General features: G+C 43.3%; 1 protein-coding gene across 2 annotated transcripts in view; it reads left to right on the forward strand.

The window, feature by feature from the left end:
• cacng8b (calcium channel, voltage-dependent, gamma subunit 8b) overlaps nucleotides 1–23,464 on the forward strand; it is a 24,159-nt gene extending 695 nt beyond the window's left edge. The window contains exons 2-7 of one of the 2 annotated variants that reach the window (XM_037075009.1): nucleotides 773–881; nucleotides 11,823–12,120; nucleotides 12,686–12,910; nucleotides 17,599–17,682; nucleotides 20,381–20,521; nucleotides 20,787–23,464. In XM_037075009.1, the coding sequence (XP_036930904.1) occupies nucleotides 12,688–12,910; nucleotides 17,599–17,682; nucleotides 20,381–20,521; nucleotides 20,787–21,583 (1,245 nt within the window). In that variant the 5' untranslated portion in view covers nucleotides 773–881; nucleotides 11,823–12,120; nucleotides 12,686–12,687 and the 3' untranslated portion in view covers nucleotides 21,584–23,464. The remainder of the gene's footprint in view (nucleotides 1–772; nucleotides 882–11,822; nucleotides 12,121–12,685; nucleotides 12,911–17,598; nucleotides 17,683–20,380; nucleotides 20,522–20,786) is intronic. The other variant, XM_037075008.1, reaches the window with a different exon arrangement.
• Nucleotides 23,465–23,576: the final 112 nt, after the last annotated feature.

Raw genomic sequence — 23,576 nt, forward strand, 5'->3', positions numbered from 1 at the left:
TCACGTTGCCTGCAACTTAGCCCACTCCTGACAGTGCAGACCGCGGGATTTACAGAAAAAAAAAATAATAATAACGACGATTAATAATCTGCACACCTCGGCCTCCTCCTGCGATTCAATGCTGAATGGTAAATTTTCCCACCTATTTTCCGCGGGCCTATAATTAGCGACCGCAACGTCTATTATGCAAATGAAAGCCCTTATAATAGCCCGTTTTTGAAGCTCTCCCTGCAGGTGTTCGGGACTTCAAATATCTGTCGTTGTGTGCGCGAATGATCGGCCACTTATGGGAACGATCGGGAGTTATTTCTGTGATTCGGCGTGTGATTTGTGTCCCAGTCCACTGAGGTTTTTTTTTTTTTTCCCCTCCGCCGGCCGCTTGATGCTTGCTAGGCGTCCATTTTCCGCCGTGCAGCCTCTGCAGGCAGGCAGGCAGCAGGGTGATGTGTGTGTGTAGCTGACTCTGTTAATGAATGCACCGCAGTCCGCATCACTATACTTGAGCCGTGCAGGCTCTCAGCCTCTGAGCTCCTGCAGCTGGACTCCTCACGGTCGCAGGGGGGCCCCCCAGCATCTCCGCGCTGGACCGGGGCCACATCACGTTATCTGATGCCTCGTGAGATTCGTTTTTTTTTTTTTCTTTTTCTATTCAGCGGCTCCTCTCGTCTCTCCTCTCGCGCTCTCGTGCGCTCTGACACAATCCAGAGGTAAAAGGGCACCAAACATCTGGCAGCCCATCAATCATTCATATTTTTTTTTTCTTTCATCACAGACTCGGATCACATCTGGGCTAAAAAGGTGGAGGGGAGACGTCTTGAGTTGGAGACAGAGCGTGCACTGCAGCATTCAGGAGTTACCCTGCACTGCCAGGGAGCAAGGTGGTGAGTTGTACCTGTCTCTCCTGGGGCTGCAGGTGCAACTCTCAGAGATGATGAGCTTCAGATGCGAAACAAGCAAATGTGGTCACTTGCTGTTAATGACTTTGAAGCACAAGCTGTTCCCCATCTGAGCTGAGCTTTTGATTCAAGGTGCTGTGTCTCCTCAGGAGGAAAGTGTCCATCAGCTCCCGTCGAATGCTGATCCAAAATGTTTCCTCTCACTTGATGTTGATGCAGTTTCGCAGGGACTTACTTCTGAAGTTGAGCCTAGCTTATATTTGGTTGGTTATGGAGTGGTAAATAGTGTTAATAGTGTTTTTTGTTTATGTCGTAAGAATAGCAGGTGATCAGTGAGCTGATAGGCCTGTTGGTTGATAAGAACCTTGAATGAATCACCTGCCAGAGACGCATCAGTCAACGTGTTGAGTCCACGTGAACCAGCTGAACTCTAGTTTGCAATATAACTGCGGGATCCTGGCTAGTTTACGTTTAATGTTCAACACATTGTTTCACCTTAAAGGATAAGTTCACTCAAAAATGAGAATTCACTCATAACCCACTCACCCTCACGTCGATGGAAAGGCAGGTGAGGTTTTGTAGCCATCAAAACATTTCTGGTGCAAAGCAGCGTTGCAGCGTTCTCCTAAACAGCTGTGGTAGATTTTGAACGAGGACAAACAACCACAAAAGAAATATAGAATGGCTCTAAACAGCTCGTCCGTCATGATCCAGATCTCAGAGGGCCCTGAGATCTGAAACTGATTGAGCCGAAAACTTCACTGTGGCTGCTAAGCTAAAAGCGTTGGCATGGACACCTTGTTGCAGTTTCCAGAGACTTGGATCACTCCATGCATGGGGCCATTTTACATTTTTTCATTGGTTGCTTTTTATAGTCTCCAGTAGCTTCAGTTAGCACAAAACTTCACTCCACTTGATGAGTATGCATGAGTAGAAAATGGCTGACTTTCCATTTATGGTGAACTTACCCTTTAAATGACACGGACAGCTGAGTAATGTGCAGCGTTATGTCAAACCTGAAGCGAAAAAGTGTCTCTTCTTCGCATCATGAGGCTCACATCTCCATCAGCGATCGGCGAATCTGTCAGTGAGGTGTGGCTGACCCCGCCGTCTGTTGGTCACGCCCACTCAGCCCCTCCGCCTCCCACGTGCTGAACGCCGCTTGAACTGCATGTGTGATGTGTGCGTGGCCTTGATGGTTGTCTCTGTGGATATTGGATTACTTTCAAAACTCCTCAGCTGGCTCAGAGATCTGCTGTTTACGCTGTAAGGTGACTCATTGCAGTCAATACTGGTGCGTAGCCCACACAGGCAGGGGCTGTGTTTTTAACGCTGGCCAAATCATAATCGTCTAATAAGCCGGCAGTTGATAGCAAATCGGAAAGAGAGTCTGTAACTTCAGGAGCGTTTCTGCTCGTTTTCGCTTCAGTCTTTCACACAGTTGCTTCATGGCTTGTAGGCCGGTCAGGTCCATTCATTCGCTCTGTGCTTCTCTCTCTCAGAAGAGAGGCAATTCTGCAACGATCATCACATCTGTCATGTAGCTATTGTTCTGAGGATCAATGCCTTTGCTGCAATTTTCCTGATGTTCTCCAGTAAAGCTTCACAGTGTTCCCTCCTCTCCTCAGACGGGGGCCTCAGGAGGAAACACACCATTGTGTGAGAGGAGCAGGCACAGATGTCTTCATTTAAATATGATATCAAGGTCCCATAACTGTTCTAATTATCAAGACACCATCATCCAGTCTCATGGCTGTGTGACTTCTGAACTGTGCTCCAACGACTCCTGCGTATTTATCACAGGCGAAGACAGTCTGAACCAACAATTGTGTCTAAAGGAGAGAAAATCAAACACAGACTTCCTGTATTTGCAGATTCAGTACACAACGTTGCTTATAATTCCAGCGGGCGAAGCTTTTATCCAGAGCTTTTCTAATTGACTCCTGTCTCAATGGCCGTGACCCGTGCATCAATTAACCTCCAGCTTTGGTGTTTTTAAGTGCTTTCGCTCAAGCAAGCGCAGCCTCTGAGAGCGCGGTCCATAAGAGCCGGTGATTGAACCATATCGTGTCAGTGATATATTGTAGGCAACCCGTCTGTGCAGAGGCAGGCAGCATAAACATACAGCAGACACAGTGTTTGCATGTCTGACAGGCGAGCGTGCTCACTGGACTGGAGGTGCACAATATGGGACCCGTGACCCGACCTCTCATTACATCATCAACACAGTCTATAGGTGTGTGAGAGTCTCAGTCATGTCAAAGAAACATTAAGTCCATCAGCCCATTTCAAGGGTTAGGGCTAGGGCCAAAATACTCTCTGAAGTGATGGTAATGTAAATCAGTTTGATATGAATAAATAGAATAAATACAATGGCACTCAGTAGAGCGCATACCTCCGCCTAGGCCCAACAGTCCCCTTTACTTCAATCAAGCCAAATCCAGTATCAAACAGAACATATTTAAATCTGCTACACCCGCATTATTATTTGGATCTGCATTAAATCATACGCATTCATAGATACCAGCCACCTAAATATAAGGAAATAATAAATAATAGGAAAAATGTACAAAAATGTTGGAAAAATGAATCATGGATTTGGAGTTGAAAGCCAGAGGGAAAAAGCTCTGACGTGGACCTTAAGCTTTCTCGCTGAGCTTTAGTCGAGAAGATCAACACCACACTCATGTTAGTATGCTAACTATGGCGCTAAAGCCTGGGGACGAGTAGCTTAGCCTAGCGTAAAGTCTAGAAACTAAAGAGTCAAGCAACATATAGAACATATTTAAATCTGTGATATCCAAATTTCTATTTGGATCAGCATCAAATCGGACTAACTCATCGATACCGGCCATCTAAACACAGCTGATTTTTCTCTTCAAGATAATTGCAGTACTCCCTGAAAATGTCTGAAAATGTCTGAAAATGTCGAAAAAAGGCAGTGTTTCACAATGGTAAAGAAAGATTCCTGAAAGATTCGCGAGTCAGACACCGCTGAAGACATGACCTGCTTGGTGGACTCACCTGCTAACTGGTCTGTTGACCAAATCATCTGTTACTAGATTGGCAGAAAATTCATTGAGAATAATATTGATTTGACTTTTTCTGGAGCTTTCAGACATATTTCACAGTCTTATCCAGCAGAAGAAGCTCAGTTGCAATTTTGTAATAAACTCTACTCACTAAATTATGCCGTGAGATCGGTGTCAGGATTAAATCCAAAATCCAAAATCGATGGAAGTGAGCACTCGGTTTGTTTCTCTCAGTATTATTTTTCTCTCCAACCTCACCTACTTGCACACATACTAGCACATGTCCGAGGAAAAACAAAAACACTTGCAGCAACATGTGTGCTGCCACACACACACACACACACACACACACACACACACACAGTGCAGACGAGGAAACTCAAGCTGTTGTAAAGTATCCGTCTGCCATCTAGTGACTCTGATTTTTGTTGTTGTGCTCTACAATTTGTTCCCAACTGACTGGTGAAATATTGTTGGTAAATCTTAAATAAATTATTCAAATTGGCCATATGGTCATGGTATGGTCCCAAAACAATATGGTGGCTGCATCACACTTGATGCTGTGGAGCCTGTCGTTTTAAAGAGGAACAAAATAATGATCTGTTGATCTTTACAAAAAACAAACATCGCTGTGATACTAAAACTGAATTGTGGATTAGGAGAATCGTGACACTAAAGCTCTTAAGTTGACCTCCAGTTGAAAATTTTTTTGATAATTTGTACTAAACAAGCTCTCTCACTGTATGCTAAATATTGAACTATTAGGTTAGCCTAGCTTAAAGACTGGACACTGAGGAGAAACAATTAGCCAAGCATTGCCCGGAGGTAACTACTTCCGTTTGCCTGCAACTGTAAAAAACACAAGGTCAAAACACAAGGACTGAAATGCTCGAGCAACAAATTGTGTGTTTTTAAAAGGAGTTTTATGCTGGTAATATTTCTTGACAAGACAAGACTCCAGGAAGTCATCGCGTCCGGGCCAAGAAATATGAAACTGGAGCCAGATGGCGGCTAGCTTAGCTTGGCTGGCTGAAACTGAGAGACTGAGAGTGACAGTGAAATTCTCATGTTTCTTCAACAAGAGGAACATGTCAAAATATTTATATTATTCATTTATTAAATTCACAAAACAAAACATTTGTTTGTATAATGAATTTGTCAAGCAAAGCTGCTAAACATGTTCTGCTCCCAGCTTCTCAGTTATGAGCTGCTGTCGTTGTAAACTGAATAGTTTAAACAGTTTGTTTTTCATATTATTTATGACCTCTTACATGAAGGCCTTGACGTTTTTCCTGAGTAACGTTGATTTCTGAAAATATCATTTCTTTCCCCAGTTAATTTCTCCATCCTGTGCTTCACTTTCATGGCAAGATACTAAACTAATATGATGCTTCTTCCTGTATAAAAACCATAAATCTAAAGCGCCTTCATGGGTTAAATCTGCTTCCAGAGAGAGAGAGAGAGAGAGAACTTTACTCAGTGAATCATGTTGTCTTTATGCATGTGCATGGTTGCACGTGCGCATGTGTTTAAGCATATGTTCATGGGTTCATGAGCGTCAGGTCATCCAGAGACACTTTATTTTGGGAGCCTCTTAGACCAAGGTGTTACTGTCACTGCCTCCTCGGGCTGTTCTGCTCACACAGGCACAGTCTTGGTCACATGCAGACTGAGGATCTTGGTGGACTCCTCACATGAGCTTAATGGCAATTCAGCTACGCTTTGAAGTGCCTTTTAAAGATGACCTATTTTATGATTTTACTGTCATCATTTTGACAGTTGTGAGGCTTTGAGGCTGCATATGTGCTTCCATGCCAAGGGTTTGTTTTGCGTGTTGCTCTTTTTTCTGTGCACCTGCGTGTGTGTGTGTCTGTGCTGGCATGCATGTGGAGATGTAAATGTGTGTGTGTGTGTGTATGTGTGCCAGCTGTGGGATCTCAGAAATGAGCTCAGGTGTGTTTTTTCTCTCATGATTAAGGAGAGAAATCCTCTCAGCTCAAGAGTGACTGCTCTCAGTATTTAGGCATGTTTTCTTACTGTTCCCTGCTGCCATCAAGCACTCAGAATAGAATACGCTGCTTGTATTTTTAGAGCTGTCATCATAAGTAGGCCTAGTGCATTTTTTTTTCTTCGTCTTCTGCTTCTGGTCAAGCAATCAGCATTAGCTTATGTCATTCTTTACCAAATGCGTTTCCTCTCCTGGACATGCAACAGTCCACGTGGCGCGACTCGCTGTATCCACACTGAAGATCTTCCCACATGCCCACACGGGACCGCCGACTTTCACATGTGTGGAAAAAACTTATTATGGATGTCATCATTTATTCAACAAGCAGTTTGGTAGTTGATTTATGCAATGAATAGCTAATGGAGCAGCTGCTATGGAATTCAAATCTCCCGTGTGATTTATGGCTGCATTATTGGAGCCACAACTCACTGTATTTATTCATTACATTTCATACGAGCCGCTTTGTCATGCCCGGGAATGAGTCACGCAGGTAGATCTGATTACATCTGAAGTTTTCTGACAAGTGAGGGCCTGGTCCCGTAATGGTCCCTGTAGCAGCTAGCTCCCGGAGCTAAGCTCTTGGCCTTTGTTGCCACAGCACATCCTGCTGCGGCTAACAGGCCTCTGGCCGGCACAGAGTCCTGAGCGTTGCAAACAAACTAGGGGGAGGAAGGGAGAGGACGCCTTGAATAGGGGAAAAGGAAATTATTTACTCGTATTAAATTCATCCTAATGTAAAGCAAACATTTTTCACCGCTCCTGCCAAATCTGTTGCCATTAGGGACCCTATGAAAATTACCGAGGTAGCAATGAGGGAACGAACCTTCTGTTGTTTGTGAAAATAGAAAGGCTCTCCTGATGGTTGTCAGAAGAGTACTGCATGGATTTAGCATCGCACTCATAACATTTGAATACAGTTAGATACGGATGTAAAGTATTAATGCAGCAGAACCACAGATATCATCTTTCTTCAAGTCAGCACAGTTTCCAAATCAATCCTGTTGTATTTTCAAAAAATGATATCAAACTTGTTTAAAAGTTGTTGACACGCTCAGACTAGGAGAGGAACATTGGTTCAGATTGACGCCACACTACCTGAGATGTGCAACCTGATGTACAGCTCATAAACTTCCCACATGCATCGCATATTGCCACAACGTTTTCTTGCTGCAGCGCTTCAGCGGTATGTCGCCTGTGTTTGCAACAAAGAAAAGAAACACATTTATGAGCTGATAAGCAGAACTGTAATTCAAACTTCTTGGAGGTACTCGATATTTGACACCGTGGATTCAGTTCCACGTTGGAATCAGATAACTGGTGTTATGCTAGTAGCGGCTAATGTAGCCTCAAGCAGAGGTGAGGAGTGGCTTTCAAAGGTCTGGTCACTTTTCTAACTATTATTGAATTTGTAGGCTTCAGTCCCAACCGATGCTGACTTAAGTGACAGTCATACGTAGTTATTACCATCGCAACCACGCTGCCTTTCTGCCAAGATCAGCATCACTAGCATGGATTACAGTAGCTAAAGCACTGATATTAGTTGGGATATGAATAGCACGAGTCTGAGCCGTCACTCCAACAGATGTTCTTCTTTTGTATTGAGGGGCCACAGAGACCTTACACGGTCAAGCTGTGACCTGTACTGTACATTTACGGCCACTAGACAACTTCTCCGCTAAACGTTCCTCTCTGCTCCGATCGCTAACACAAGCCATGCTGCTTTTACACCCCCTATTGAAGGATGACATTATTCCATATTAGCAACAGCTTTAATAATAGTTGTGTGACTTTGAGCACAACATCAATTAATTTGTCAGAGGAATATTTGGGGAACAGTGTGGCTCAACAACATTGTCAGGAAAAGACTGAAATGTCGAGCGAAGACACTGGAGGTTTCTGATGGTAGGGACTTGAAGTAGTGAGGGTGGGGGGACGGCAGAGAGCTACAGTGTCCACCAAACATTCAAACAGAAGTAACTACGACTGTTACTTCTACAACTAATGTCGTACAATTTTTGACTTACTCCTGGGTACGGCAAACTAGGTGTTCTCCCTTAGCAGGCTCTTGGACTACAACGTCAGAAAGTGTCGAGATAGAATCACGCATGCACAGTGCGGAGCTTTCTTTTCTTGAACACTTTAGCCCTCCCCTGAACTGTCACTGTTTAAAGTCCTTAGTTTCAGTCAGTGCCCCTGTAAATCACCTCCACACTGCTTCCCCTGTTTTGAAATAGACTTCCGGCTGTCCTGGAGGCTGTGCTCAGTCCAAGATTGGTGTCCTGCCCTGTTAATCGTGATGACTCACTAATGTTATTGTATTGTAAAAACACCAGGTACAATGATACGGTGATGTGTTGCCCTCTATGTTTTTAGAGCTACTTTCAAATTAAGGCCATATTCTACAAATTACACCTTTAATATCTCTTTGATGTAACCATGAAATATGTTGCAAAGGGAGGCAGAAGTAAAATATAAATTTAAATTCAATTCTATCCAGTTTAGTTCTGTACCCCCCCCCACACACACACACTAATAACCATTTAGTTAAACTCACACACTTTCGTTCATTTTTCCTGCCCTCTTGTTCTTTCACGCTCTCGTGCTCCCATTCCCCTCGTTCCCCTCGTTCCTTTCTTAATTATTGGTGGAGAATAGAAATTACAGATAATTAAATGACAATTATGATCTCCTACACAGGGGAGCTTTTGCTAAGGGGAATAACTTAGTAGGTTATTGTTAAGGTCATTCATTAAATACTGGAGTCAAAGACCGCACACACACACACGCACACGAATACACACATCTACACACACATTATACTGCATTTTTTTAGGCCTTAGAGATAGTGTAATCCCTTCTGGACATGTATTTTCCTCAGGGAAAGGCAGTATGTTGATGGGGTTGGAAGGTCACACAGATACACACACACACACACACACACACACACACACACACACACACACACACACACATTCACTTGTTTGCTTGCACATATGAACCCACAATGTATAAATAAACCACACAGTGGTGGTGTCATTTGACAGTTTACATAATAAGGAGGCTGAACGCAGAGATACGAAGCTAACTGTCTAACTGAGGGGAGCTGAGGGGAACATTACTGGGATTCAATAAGATTGGACTAGACCCATCCTCAGATGCACTGGAGAGGAAATGTGCACACAGACACACACACACACACACACATAAAACACACATGCACGTGTGCGCACACACACGCGCACACACAACACACCGTCTCTTTCCATCGCTCCTTCTGTCTCTGAGGCAGCTCTGTTTTGGGTCTCACAATGCAAACAGGATGTAACCTATTTTGATCACGGTGCCATATTGCATCATCAAATATTAACAGACTCGACTGCACTGCATTATGTCTGCTAAATAATGTTTGTTGAATAATGTGTGCTGCTTCATCATATCCGTGTGTTCTTTTTTGTCTCAGTTCAGCAACAAACGACACTGACGGAGGGTTTACTTTGTGACGCTCTCTGTTCAGTAACGGATGGCTTGATGTCGTTTACTCGTGTGTGTTTGTGAGCACACGTGCGTGTGTGTGTGTGTGTGTTTGTGTGTGTGTCTGGGGGCATCTGTGCTGCGGACACATAAATCTATTGATAGAGCATTAGCGCACTGGTCTGTCTGTCTCTGTGTCTCTCTGTCTGTCTGGTTTCGGACTTAACACTCATGCTAGTGATCTGAAATATTCCCCCTCATTTCTGCCTCTTTCTTTCCCATCACTGTCCTCTCTCTGCTTTGCTCTCGCTGCCTCTTTCTCCCTCTATCTCTTGCCCCCCCGCCCCCCCCTCCCCACTCGCTCTATGCTGATCCAGACTTTGGAATTCAATGTTGCTATGGTAACAATGTCGGGTTGGTCCTCTCTGCCTCCCCCTCTTGCTCCTCTTATTCAGGCTGGATGCAGTACAACCCGCTCTGGAATCATTCTGTCTTTAGCCTGTAATGCTGTCACTTCTATAATTACTCTGATCTGTTTTAACATCAGTGCACATCCGTAACATTTAAATACGGCATCCGTAGGAGGATTTAACCATTACTTGTTTATTGCAAGTGACAGAAAATTAATCTGCAGGTACTTTCGGAATGAATCCGTAATTTAAAGTTGAAGTTCATCTAAAAATGGAAAGGCAGTCATGATCCAATCACCCTCGTGCCGACGGAAAGTCAGGTGACGTTTGGTGGTTGACAAAACATTTCTGCACTGCAAAACAAGGCTGCAGCCTTCTCCTTATCAACTGAAGAAGATGGGAACTTGTTTTAAAACATGAAAGAAAAACAGGAAACAGAAAATGGCTCCATACCGCTCGAATGATGTCATTTAAGTTTTCGAATATCCCGAGATCCCTTATTGATACGAAGAGACGAGGTTGCTCCTTCAGACGGTGTGAGCTTTTAGCTTAGCAGCTACAGAATACAGCCTGACAAATGTGTGTACAGAACATCTTCTCAAATCGATGTGGGGCTCAAGGAGACTTGGATGACTTGTATAGAGCAATTTTATGTTGCTGTTAGCCTTGTTTTGCCCGGAAATATTTTGTCGACTACGAAACTTCGCCTGACTTTCATCTGCATTGGGGAAAGAAGAAAACACTGAATTTATCCTTTAAGTGGTTTCTCTAGCAACAAGACAGAGCTACAGTCATGTAAGCAGCTCTGTTATACTGTGGGTAGATACAGTTGCACTTTGCACTTTTAAACGCTAGCATCAGCATGCTGACGTGCTCGTAGTGACAATGCTAACAATGTCATTTTAGGCAGGTGTAATGGTTACCTTGTTTGCCATCTCAGCTTAGTGTGTCACCATGCTAACATTATCACAATGTGAACCTGAGGCTGGTGGGAACGTCATTAGTTTTGCAGCTTTTTGGTCAAAATGAAAGTATACAGCATTTTATTATTTAAATTAAATGGAGCTGAATGAGAAGTCAGGGGATCACCACAGGAATCCTAGTGACAACATGAAGAGTAAAAGTCTGGGAATCACAAGGATTACAACTGTAAACAACATAAACGTCCACACAGCGTTTCCTGGCTATATTTCAGTTTGACATTCTGACATTGAGCCTGTTGCTAACATGACTAAAAAATGTGATAAAATTCAGTTTTGACTCCTCAATTGCAGCAATTCACCACTTTATTTGGCCTCATGGGATCTTGAATTGAACATCTTGACTGGAGAAATTTTAGTGGATCATCTTTGCCATGAAGGCAGTGAAAGGTGGCAGTACTCACTATTTCCCTCCCTTTTTTTGTCCCTAGTGGTCCAATGAAAACAGCTTTCTTTTGTAGCAATGAACACACAAAAAACCAACCAGCAAACAAACAAGACATACTGAAGCTGCAGCTGACAATTGCTTTAATCAATTAACCATTTGGTTGATAAAATGCCACAGCGCAGTGAAAAATGCCAGTTACAATTTCCTAAAGACAGAAGCAATGTCTTTAAATCGCCTGTTTTCCCGACTCATTAGCACAAAATACAACACAATCATTTTCAATTTACCATCACATTACACAAGGAAACAAGATGATGGAAGAAGATCATGACAGTATTTCTGCTTGAAAAATGACTTGGACAGTTAATCACTTATCAAGTAGTTATCTTCTGTCAACAGCTAATTGACTGATTGATCATTTCAGCTCTAAAACTGAAGAAAAAACAAAATAATCATCACAATGAATCAATAATGAAACAATCATTAGTGACAAATGATTCTACTTTAATTCATATACTATTAAAACTATTTTCTTTTATCCCTTTTGTTGTCATCTGTTAATTTATTGTCTGATGATAATAGATCAGGTCATGAAGGGTAAAACCTTTGTTTTTCTTTATTTCATGTGCAAACGCAGCAGCAGCAGTGACCACGATGCAAGTTTTCTGCTAACAGAGGACGGACGGACAGCGGGACAAGCGTCCAAGCCACAAACCTCCACCAGCGGCAGCTGTCCACTGAGAAAGACAGAAAGAAAAGAGAGAGAGCGCGCAAGAGAAAGAGGCAAAAGAGAGAGAACGAGTGTAAGAAGGAGCGAGGGGAGCGGGTGAAAACAGTCGATGGATGCTGTCCGGATTGAGGGGACAGCACGTTTCTCACTGACGAGGAAAAGAAAGATTTCAAAATTGAGTCGAAGGATAGAAACTCGCCGTCAGGTAGGAACTTTTTTCAGAACTTTTGAACTTGTGTACACTTTGTCAGTGTCAGTGTTATCAGTGTGAAAGGGAAACTCATTATGGGCCACTGTTAGATGTGTGTGGCGTGTTTGTTCGTGTGCATGTGTTTGTGTATTCATCTCCAGGCCTGCTGATTCCGAGGTGGAGAACAGTGTCAGGGTCATGAATATGGAGCGCAGAGAGATTGGGGAGGGGGGTGTGATCTGTTGTGTTTCACATCAATTCTTTTCTTGTTAAGCAAAGTCAGCAGACTCATCCAACTCTCCTCCAAGGACACATCACACAGCCACTTACGCACCTCCCACATCAACTCGCTCTTGTCTTTTCTCATCGCCCCTCCGCCCCTCACCTCCTCGCACCCCTCATCATCTCACCTGAATGTTCACTGTCTCCTTCAATAAACTGTGATTGTAAACACATCATGTCTTTCTTGTTCTTGAACTCCACAATAATTTGTTTGCTCGCCCTCCCGTTTGTACTCCTGATGTCCATCCTGTTCCTCTTCTCCCTCCTTCTGTCCTCCTCCCATCTTTTTTCTCTGAAGGCATGGTGTGTGAGAAGGGGATCCAGATCCTCCTCACCACCGTGGGGGCATTCGCTGCCTTCGGCCTGATGACGGTGGCTATAGGGACGGACTACTGGCTGTACTCCCGTGCCCTCATCTGCAACAGCACAGCCAACGTCACCCAGGATGATCCCCATAACAAGGACAAGAAGGATCCTGGGGCGCTCACCCACTCTGGACTGTGGAGGATATGCTGCCTGGAAGGTAAAGGAGAAGTTTTTGGGGAAGGATTTTGATCGCTCGGAAAAGTTAGCTTTGGTCGAGGCTTATGATTTTAGTGAAGTAAATCAGGTAAAGCTGATATGTGGCCACACAGCTCGGGTTTCTTTCTAGCCTTTTAATGTTTAATGTGTATCCAAATCTAATCAGATGAGATCCTCTCACCTTTAGGACGTGTAGTGAGCAGAGTCAACCAAAGACTGGAGGAATACTTCAACAATTTGGGAAATGTGCCTATTTTCTCTAGATGAGTGTGAGAGAAGAACATTGTTACCATGAATATGAACGTGTATCCAGCAGCCAGTTAGCTTAGCTTAGCATAAAGATTCAGAACAGGACGAAGCAGCTAGCCTGGCTCTGTCCTGCTAGCACCTCTTAAGGTCCCAATGGTCGGCTGTTGTACATTGTCGGGGCAGTCAGTGACTGTTGGCGCTAGATGGCCCCTGTTGAAGGATCTTTTGCCAAAATAGAATCGGTGGCGGCTGGTCAGTGAGTGTTTGCTTGTTTGTTTGTTTGCACTAAAGCTTCTTGGGAAATGTGATTTCATTGCACTGTATACTGTGCACATGGCTGAAATGACAATAAACCCTCCTGAATTGGATCTTGAAGAAGCAGAGTAGGGAATTCTGGAACAATTCCACCTATTCCCAAGGAGTATTTTCACTATGCTAGGATTTCTAACTTTGACACAATACCTTGTATTGAAATGTGATACAATTTTCAATACCGCAGGGATAAACTGGCATGACATATTTATATATCATTTTAGATCTATGTTAAAATAAAGATATGAGACAAAAGGTACAACTTTTCTTGGCTAACAGCAGAAAACTGCCAAATGATTGTAGTTACTATTAAATATCACACTCTTCACGTCAGGCCTTTAAAAGTAATGTGTGCCAACAAGCATGGCTGGTCCTCAGATGAGAATCAGAGTATCAGAACTGATATGTTCTGATTTTCAACAACACGACTCCCAAGCTGCATGGACACAGAATGAAAAGGTCAAAAACTGCTGCAGGATTTTTTGAGTTGCTAAATAAGCTACCGGTAAGCTAAGCTACCTGGCTGCTAGCTGTAGCTTAGTATTTACAATATGAGACTAAAAGTGGCATCAATCTTCTTTTCTAACTGTCGAGAAAGTGAGTGAGCACGTTTCTCAAAATGTCAAAATATTTCTGCAAGCGTTCTTTCGAGTCTTAATTTTCCTGTCATGTAACAGGGAACGGGGTAATCTTGCTCCTTTTTCTCCCAGCAGAATAATTCAGACGGAGCACACATTAATGTCTCGACTGTCGCAATCGCAAATTCTTTTTGCCTCAGCTGTGATTTGACTATTTAATACACACCAAAGGCTCTGAACACTGGAGGTAGTGACGAATCCAATTTAACTTATCAGCTGCAACTCAACTGAGCTCATTAACATGGGATGAAAACCTCATCGCTCTCTTGGCGACGTGAAAGCTTTTATTTTCTGTCAGTCAACGTGTGTTTTGCTTTTTTTATCATCAGTGTTATTTTAAGACTCTTGCATTGCCGTGATCTCAGTGATCATTATTATCATCAGCATACACACATTCCATTTGCATTTGTAAGAGTGACAAAAAAAACAAAAACAATTTTGCATAATTGTGGTATAATTACATGACACTGAATCGTAGCCCTCACTCAAAATAATCCATTAATCACTGCGTTTGACTCAGTAATTTAATTCGAGGGATGAAACAAAAGGCCCACGGTCAGCCTGACGCACAACGACTTCTCACTCCGAGTCGTTGAGGCTACAGGATCTGGCAGTGGCCGTCTCTCGATCTTCGGTTCGTCGCTGCAACACGAGCTGCTAATCCATTATACATTACACTGCGTGGCTGACACTCAACAGTAAAAGGCTGCGATGGAGTTAACGGCGAAGCAGCCGCGGCCAAAGGGGTGGTGCGAGTTAGCAATCTGTGCCTTTTGCTCACATTCAGACTTCTGTCTCCGGGAAAACCTCTTGGCTCTCCTTATAAAGCATCCCCGGCCCATCCTGGTCTTGGTCATTGTACAAAGCTAATTTGTCCTCATCTCTAAGCTTCCTGATAGCAAAGCAGCCAATTAGAGATAAGCTCCAGCCCTTGCAGCACTGCTGCAGTGCACCCCCACCCACTCCCTCCATTGCCTCACTCTTTCAATTCCTCCGCTTGCTATCCCTCCGTCTCACTCCCCCCAAACACTACATTGAATCTTCTCCTCTTCTTCGCATCCTTGTAGCTTCCTCTCCTTCGGTCCCCTCTCTCACATTGTGGTGCAGTAACGCTGACAGAGTCTTGGCATGGCTTAGAGGTCAAGTATCCTTGATGTCTGTAGAGTATTCGGCCAAGATAGATGCTCTGTAGCCGTGCAGTGATGCAGTGAGGTGTAGCTGGAGCCGAAATGCAGGACATGCTAGCTCTAAAAGATTTATGCCTTTGGGTGGGTGGCACAGTATGCTGTGGATAGAGATGTGCACTGTCCTCTCAGGCTCGTCTGCAGGTCTACTGAAGGTGGGGTCGTACTGGATTACCTGCCAAACATTGCTTACTTCTGTTGAATTTCTGTTCATATAGCACAGAAGTTACCAGCCTTTTACCTGTCCCTTCATCGGCATCAGGTAGCATGTTATCAACATGTCAACTGAACTGATATATAAAAATGGATATTGCTTTAACACATTTTCATGCAACTGATCTCTTAAGGTTGATGCTGTAGCACAACTCAGATTGTCAGAAGTTCAGCCATTTATCTGTCACTGTTAGCTTCTTTTCTATCAGTTATAGCGGCCTGTTCAGCTAGTTTCCAGCTGTTTAAATTATTTAAAGGGATACTCCATCACCAAATCAAAAATACACATTTTCCCTCTGAGGTGTAGCGCTTTTAATCCATCCAGATTGTTTTCGTGTGAGTTGGTGAGTTTTGGAGATATCAGTTGCAAAGTTTATTGTGGAGTGTTTGTTTAGTTATTTGTTTGCTCATTTATTTATTAGTTGAGCCTCTCAAAACCATTCACACACACACATACACACCCTGGCAACTGCAGAAGGGCCCCCTCACTGATACAGCAAACAAAGTCTTCATGTCCTGTAATGAGAAACTGGTCGAGCTGCTGATGTTCTAGATGCAGTAAGTCATTCAGCGATCGGTCCTCCAGCAAACGTGTGATTTTAGAAACTGGAGGGGGAAAACTTACACTAACGTCTAAAAGCTTTGACGGTGTGAACACCGCCTGAAACGGTTCGCTGGGTCCGTGTCTGAGGATGATAACAGCGCCGATCCAAACTGACGTCCCGTCCCTTTGTAATCTGTTTCTTTTCAGACCGACCTGTGGAAATAAAAGAGCTGTGAGAACGAGACCAGCTCGCCCCACATCTGTCCGTGTCTCCCTCCGTCTGTGTCTCTTCATTCCATCACCTCCATCCATCTCTCTCACAATCCACCCATCAGCAACAGTGGTGTGCTGTCATCATCGTGCGTGCATCCCTCCGTTCGTCTGTCTGTCTACATGCAGGACCCCGGCGGGTAGTTACCTGTCTACCTGTGTGTCTGCACACTTGTATGTATTCACGTATGTGTGTGTGTTTGTGTGTGTGGGTGTACTAGTGTTAATTTTGTTAATGGAAATTATGACTAAATACAACTAAATAACTAAACTATGACTCATTTTTCTGTGACTAAGATGAGCCGATGCCGGCAAGGAACAGACGTCTTCAAGCATTATCTGTGACTATATCAACATGCAGTTCTGTTGACGAAGAAAGACGAGGCTACCGAGCTCAAAAGATAAAAACTCTGCCAAAATCTCAAACCAAAAAAAAAAAAAAAGTAGAGAAGATGAAATGTTAGAGAGGCTTTTTTCTTTCAGCACAGTGGCTCTGTTTCCTGCGCCACGTGCATCCTATCAGGACAACATACCATCAGCACAAAATGAGCAGAATCGGGACTCGGAGTCTTATTTCCATTGTTCAGAATGCAAGTTTGTCGTGTTCTTTGGTCAAATTGTTTTATTGCCTGCACCGCTCATATTGTTTTATAATAGAGTTAGAGAGAGTGCTGGGCCCCAGTACTGGTTTAACAATGAATATGCAAATCAAGAACATGGTCCATATCTTACACAGATACCATCAGACCACGAAATGAGGCACTTTCTGCAAAGCTGTGTTCTTGAAGGGGCTGTATTAACACATGTGAGCCGATTGTAACGTGTTGTGAAACCTTCTCGGTTGTGTAAACAAGCCTGTGAACGATTCTTTAAACGAGCCTTTAAAACTGGGAAAAGATGATACAGAGTCTCACATCACAACATGATTATGATATACTGCCCAGCAATAGGTTGATTAACATGATAAAAAAAACCTAACAAGGACTTTTAAAAGCTAGCCAACAAAATTAACACTGGTGTGTATGTATGCGATGTTACTAACTTGCATTTAACCTCTGTGGTGTTGTTATCAGTATGTTGAGGTCTGACATCCGGCACAAACGCCTGAATACAAAAGAGAGATATTCTTACAAATATATGACTGTGCTCAAGTGTCAGTCAGTTTGTCTCTCAGGAGGATATTTGCAGCGCTTTTTTTTTTTCTCACAGCGTCAGTTATGAGCGGCTGTCTTTTGTTGTGTCTGGTCACCCTCCCTGTTTTTCTTCTCTCGTCTCCCAGGAGTGAAGAGAGGAGTGTGTTCTCAGATCAACCACTTCCCAGAGGACGCAGACTTTGACCATGATGGGGCAGAGTACGTCCTACGTAAGTCGACAACAACATCACCAGGCACGGGGGGCGATGAATGGCAGAGGAGCCTGGTTGTGAATAAGAGAGACGGAGAGAGAGCCTGACGCTGATAGAAAGAAAGTGTAAAATTTCATCCTCAGAAGATTCTCTCTGCGAGAAATGAACATGTGACAATGTGTGTGGGAAAAAATCAGGGAAGATGGGGCGCCCTAGTTCATACCCAGTGCCCTGCAGTGATATCTCTCCGCTCTGTGATATGCTACATGTGTGCCTGTGCATACATAAAGAAAAGGCTTGTATTCTGTTTACAATGTTGCAGAGGCATTTTGCTGGCATTTAGGTGGCATTTTCTCTCCCGTGGCCTAGTTGTCCTAGATGAGAGAGGAGTGCTAATGTGTGTGTGTGCGCATGCGTGTGTGTGCGCACGCGTGTGTGTGTGTGTGTGTGTGTGTGTGTGTGTGTGTGTGTGTGTGCATACGTGCGTTTGTGTGTGTGTGTGCGTATGTGGTTGGCAGGCCTGCTGAAAGCACTGAAGGCCACATGGGAAGTTTGATTCAATTGTGTATCTAGAACTGAGTAATTAATTATCTCACTCTCACGTCTTATGTTCATATTTATAACAGAGCAGCTTTCACATTTTTATTTCCTTTGTCCATGTGATTCTGTATCCAAACCAAACCTGGGTTTAGTTATAAAGCAGCTGTCTAAGCTGACTTGGAGTAAACCACCAGTTTTTCTCGAAGTTGTAACCCTCGAGATTTCATCCTCGGTTGATTTGGTGACGCCTGTGGTGAACGAGCACATTTTAACGCTCTAGTTGACAGTCATTGAGCCACACAATGAAAACACATTCTGGGTTCACGCTGTGCACGGCAGCGGCACTTTTCACACAACAGCAGAGCGCAGCCAAATGAGTTTTTGCCAAAAAAAGACGGTATATTGTGAATCTTCAAAATAAAAGTAGGGCGATTACTCTTAATGTTTCTTGAGTCACAATTTCATTGAATTTCATTTCCGCGACAAAAAATATATGAAAATGACGATGTGATTTTTCTTTCTTGAGTCTGTACTAGACAGAGCATGGAGACCTGACTGAAACCCGACAACAATTAAGAATTCACATCTGGGTCTGGGTCGAGTTCAGTGACATCAGTTGACATGGTGTTTTCCGGTTCTCTGCCTTTTCTGTATGAGCTTGTGCGTATAGATAGATTGTCAAAAATATTGAAATATGGATACCAATATTGAATATTTCAAACGTTTTCACCACTCATTCTCCACAATATCGATGCTGATACCAGCTGTACTGTCTCGCTCTCTTCTCTCTGACAGCAAGTGACACACTGTTGCGGTACCTGTATGTTGTAGGCTCGCCTCCTCACACACAGTTATCTTAAATGCTGTTGTGCTGATCACACAGTACACAAGTCTTGTTATATTTATCTTCCACTAAAAATTAAAAAAAAGTTATCCCCTCGAAGTTGTGTTTGATAGTAAGAATTATCCATATTTTTCATGTTATCACATCAAAGTTAGACATTTTCATACTGTGACAGGCAGCACTAATAGATATATAATATATGTAGGCCTGTGTGTGTAGAACAATGCCTTTTCATGGTCATATGCACTGAACATGTCTGTAATCTGGGTAAAGCTGTAACCAAAGTGACAACTGTGTGACAGGGTAACATAAACTCAGTCCTTCAGTTTACATTAACAGCTGCCCAGAATAAACCTCATTAACTTTTGGAGGGGATCTGGATAAAGGGATGGATGCACAAGGCAGAACATTGCAAGACATTTTTCAGATTACTGGTATCTATAAGTGAGTGCAATTTGATGTAGATCCTAGATCTAATAATCTTAAATAATGATTAAGCATTTATGTGTGGTTTAAAGTTTAGAGTGACACAGGGCTATCCAGTTTGATACTGGATTAGGATTGATTGAATTACATGATAGGCCTTTGTGTGTTGTTACACATCTTACCATTATCCAAAAATTGCACTTCCTTGGCCATATTGCAATTTCGATACCATTTCGATTAACTGCGCAGCCAATTGAATCCTTCGGTGGGAAAAATTCTGTTTGTTCTGACTGCAGGACAGTCAGCAGTAAACAGCAAGGCGGATATCAATGAGAACATTTGAAACAGTAACACTAGATTACACCACGTCCTGTGATTCGCTCATGTTTAGGTAGTTTATTAGAGTCAGAGAAGTAATTACAGAATGTAAATACATTGAAAGGCTGTTGCTAAGAAGACAAGATCCAGGAATAGTATCAAACACTGGGCTTGATTTTAGGATCATAACTCTAAGACAATTTCAATTCAAATTCTTTATTGCCATGTCGACACAGCTGATGGGAGCGTTCCTCAGTGCGGCTCTTACAAACAGACAAGAGAACATAAATATAAGTAGATAAAATCTATGACCTTAAAGCAACCATGCAGTTATTCATTCATACGTACATAATATGTGAAGTCATAAAGTGCATAGTGTTGCTGTATTCGTATCAGGCGATAGCTGCTTTGTTCTGTTATCTTCCTACTTTTTAAGTGCTTGTTGGCTAATGCCTGCTCCGCTGCTAAAAGTGCTTTTGTGTCTGAAGATACTGTCACAGAAGTCCGGCGTCGTTTCACACATTCAGTATTTATACATTTTTCTCGTTTTTTTCCCCCCACTGACTGTTATGTCTCTCCTCTGTTCAGGGGTAGTCAGGGCTTCCAACATCTTCCCGATCCTCAGTGCCATCCTGCTGCTGATGGGAGGGGTGTGCATCGCTGCTAGTCGTTTCTATAAGAGCAAACGGAACATCATCCTGGGGGCCGGGATTCTCTTTGTGGCTGCAGGTAACCCGAGATTATTGTATGTGCATGTGTTTGAGAACCAGTCTGGAGAATATGACTCACTATAACAGTTTTGATGCTTTGTTTGGGAGTGTGTGGATTCTTCTGTCAGCTTAATAGAAGTCTTTATATGCAACCCCTCGTCTTGTCGGTCATCTTTATTGGGAATGTCACATATCGTCATGTCAAACAAATGTGTTTATTAGTGTTTGCTCTGTCTGTGTTTATTTAGCTGTTCTGTAAATACCATACTTCTGTGCTCTCTCAGGTCTGAGCAACATCATCGGTGTGATCGTGTACATCTCGGCTGCACTGGGGGACATCTCTCCTAAGAAGGATGAGGACAAGAAGTGGCAGTACTCCTACGGTTGGTCCTTCTACTTCGGAGGCCTGTCCTTCATCATGGCCGAGATGGTGGGGGTGCTGGCCGTCAACATCTACATCGAGAAGAACAAGGAGCTGCGCTGTCGCTCGCGCACCGACATCTTCAAGAGCACCACGCACGCCATGCTCCGCCTGCCCAGCTACCGCTTCCGCCGCCGCTCCCGCTCGTCGTCGCGCTCCACCGACCCCTCGCGCTCCCGGGACCCCTCACCTGTAGGAGGTGGGGGCAAGAACTTCGGCCTGCCCCCCTCTGCGCTGCTCTCCCAGGGGCCCATCTCGGTGTCCACTTTACCGAACCCCCACTCTCGCTCCCACACGGCCCTGGCTGGAGGCGACATCTCCCTCTACACGTTGTCCCGTGACCCCAAACTGGGGGGTTTGCCGCCCATGTATGGAACGGTGGACAGGGCCACGCTCTACCAGCTCCACAACTGCTTCCCAAAGGATGGAGGTGGAGGTGGAGGGGTGATGATGAGCGGCACACTTCCCTCGCTTAAGTCGCACAACCCTTCCAACTCTTCCAACTCCAACGCGCCGATGCCCAACTCGGTGGGCTCCGGCCCTCCACCCTTCACCTCGTCCACAGTAGACAGGGAGCGAGGGATGGGGACTCTGGACAGGCTGAAGGGAGACAGGGAGAGCAACTCGAACACCCTGAATAGGAAGACAACACCTGTGTAGGGAGGAGGGAGAGGCGAGAGAGAAGGGAGGGAAGGAGAGGTAGTGATGCAGGAGGGAAGACAGCGAGGAGCTCTGCGTCTGTGTGGCTCAGTAGGAAGACAGACAGGCAAAATGTTAAATCTCTCCCTCCATGTTCACTGTTATTTAGTCTACTCAATCTCACTGAGAGCAAAAAGAAGAAGAGTAATAACAGAGCGATAATAACAACAACAATGAACTTTCACAATAAAACTATTTTGATATTTTAACGTGCTAGAAAATGATTTATTTTGTTAATGATCAAACGCAATTAACCTTGGGCTATTATGAAAAATGTTTCACATATTTTTTTGTGCAATATTACTGCTAATTTAACCAGATCATCATTAATGTAAAATTGTTGTTGTGATTATTCTTAGCGTTATTACGGGCTAGCCGCCGCGTTTGCAGAACACTACCGTCTGGAATGAGGAAGTTTTTGATTTTCAATGTTGTTTTCACTCTAATTTTAGATCTCGATGACTTTTACTGTGAATTTTTTCTTCCATGCAGAGCCGCTGGGACTGTCAGTGAGCTGTGCGTAATTGTGTCAAAGTGTCAAGCATGAGTGTGCACAATATGTGGAAGAGTGAGGGCCTGTATTATTTTTGTAACCCCCATATTATATAATTTCCGTTTATAACATGAAGTCAGATTTGAATACTGTAAATTGTCTTCCAATATTGATACCGAAAGAAATGCAAACAAATAATGTGAGTGACTGCGACGACCGTCCGAACTTCATTGTTATTATGAGTCTGAGTTTTCTATGGGCCTCTGTTAGTCTTATTTCCATTCTAATCAGTGTTAACAGTAGTACTTGTAGCTAATAGTCGTGTTGAAGATGTTTGTTCTTGGGCATTAACAGAAACCTCTGACCGGAGGGAGCAGAAAAAAGAAGACATAGAATAAATACATTTGTACAGATTCAGGTAAAGGTGACTTACCTGAGCAGAAAAACAAACAAAAAAAAAAAACCTAATCATTTTTTTCTATGAAAAGTCCCAAAGTGAGACATGCAAACTCATCATTTTCAGTGGCAAAAAAATATATATACAGTATGTATATGTTGGGTTGAGAGGGTTTTAAAAAAAAAAAACACTACAGAGAAAAATCTTTTGAGAAGATACGTGTACATTGTAATTATGCATACATCTCTTTGTAAAGTCTATCGATATGTTTTTTCGGGACCACTGTTCAAACTGAGTATGCATTTTGGGCAGGTGTGGCTGAAAGTGTTTCTCTTCCCTGGACTCTTTGTCGGGTAGTTTCATCCGCTGAATTTGTCCTCGCCCCCCTCAACATTCGGTCACAGGATCGGCGTTCCCTTATTTTATCACGCCAGTAACAGTTTCACCGCAGAGACGACATCTTAACCTCCCCAAAGATTCTTTTCACTGTGCTTCCCCTGTGACCGGCCGACTCGGGATTCTGAACTCTGACCTTGTTTATGTTGATGAGAATGTAAACACATGTAAAAACCCAGCAGCCTGCCCGCCCCCCAGCCCATCCCGCTCTCTCTATTAAACTGTCCCGAGTGACTGCAGATGCGGGTCGAGAACCATGGACACACCGCTACGTGATAAAATGAAGAAACTAAAAACAAAAACAACCAGACACTTCCAGATTCTCTACGATTTTTTGTTTTGTTTTGTTTTGTTTTGTTTTCATTTCTTTAATTTCATTTCAGAAAAAGAATAATGTGATTAAAAACTGCACACAGATAGCATTTATGTGTGCAATATGAATAGTATGTAGTTGAGAATAGATATATCTAGACAAATGATTATGGTTTATCTAAATGTGTGATAAACTTAAACACTGTATTGCACGAAGTTTATAAAAAAAAAAAACAATAACAAATATATTCACAGACTGCTGTCTTTTGTTTCTTTTTTGCTGAGAGGAGCAGCATCTCTTCTGAAACAAGAAGTGAGCACGCATCTGCATTTGAGTGTCTCTGAAAAGGGAATTC

The sequence above is a fragment of the Acanthopagrus latus genome, chromosome 17, assembly GCF_904848185.1.
Source record: "Acanthopagrus latus isolate v.2019 chromosome 17, fAcaLat1.1, whole genome shotgun sequence".
Classification (NCBI taxonomy): Eukaryota; Metazoa; Chordata; class Actinopteri; order Spariformes; family Sparidae; genus Acanthopagrus; species Acanthopagrus latus.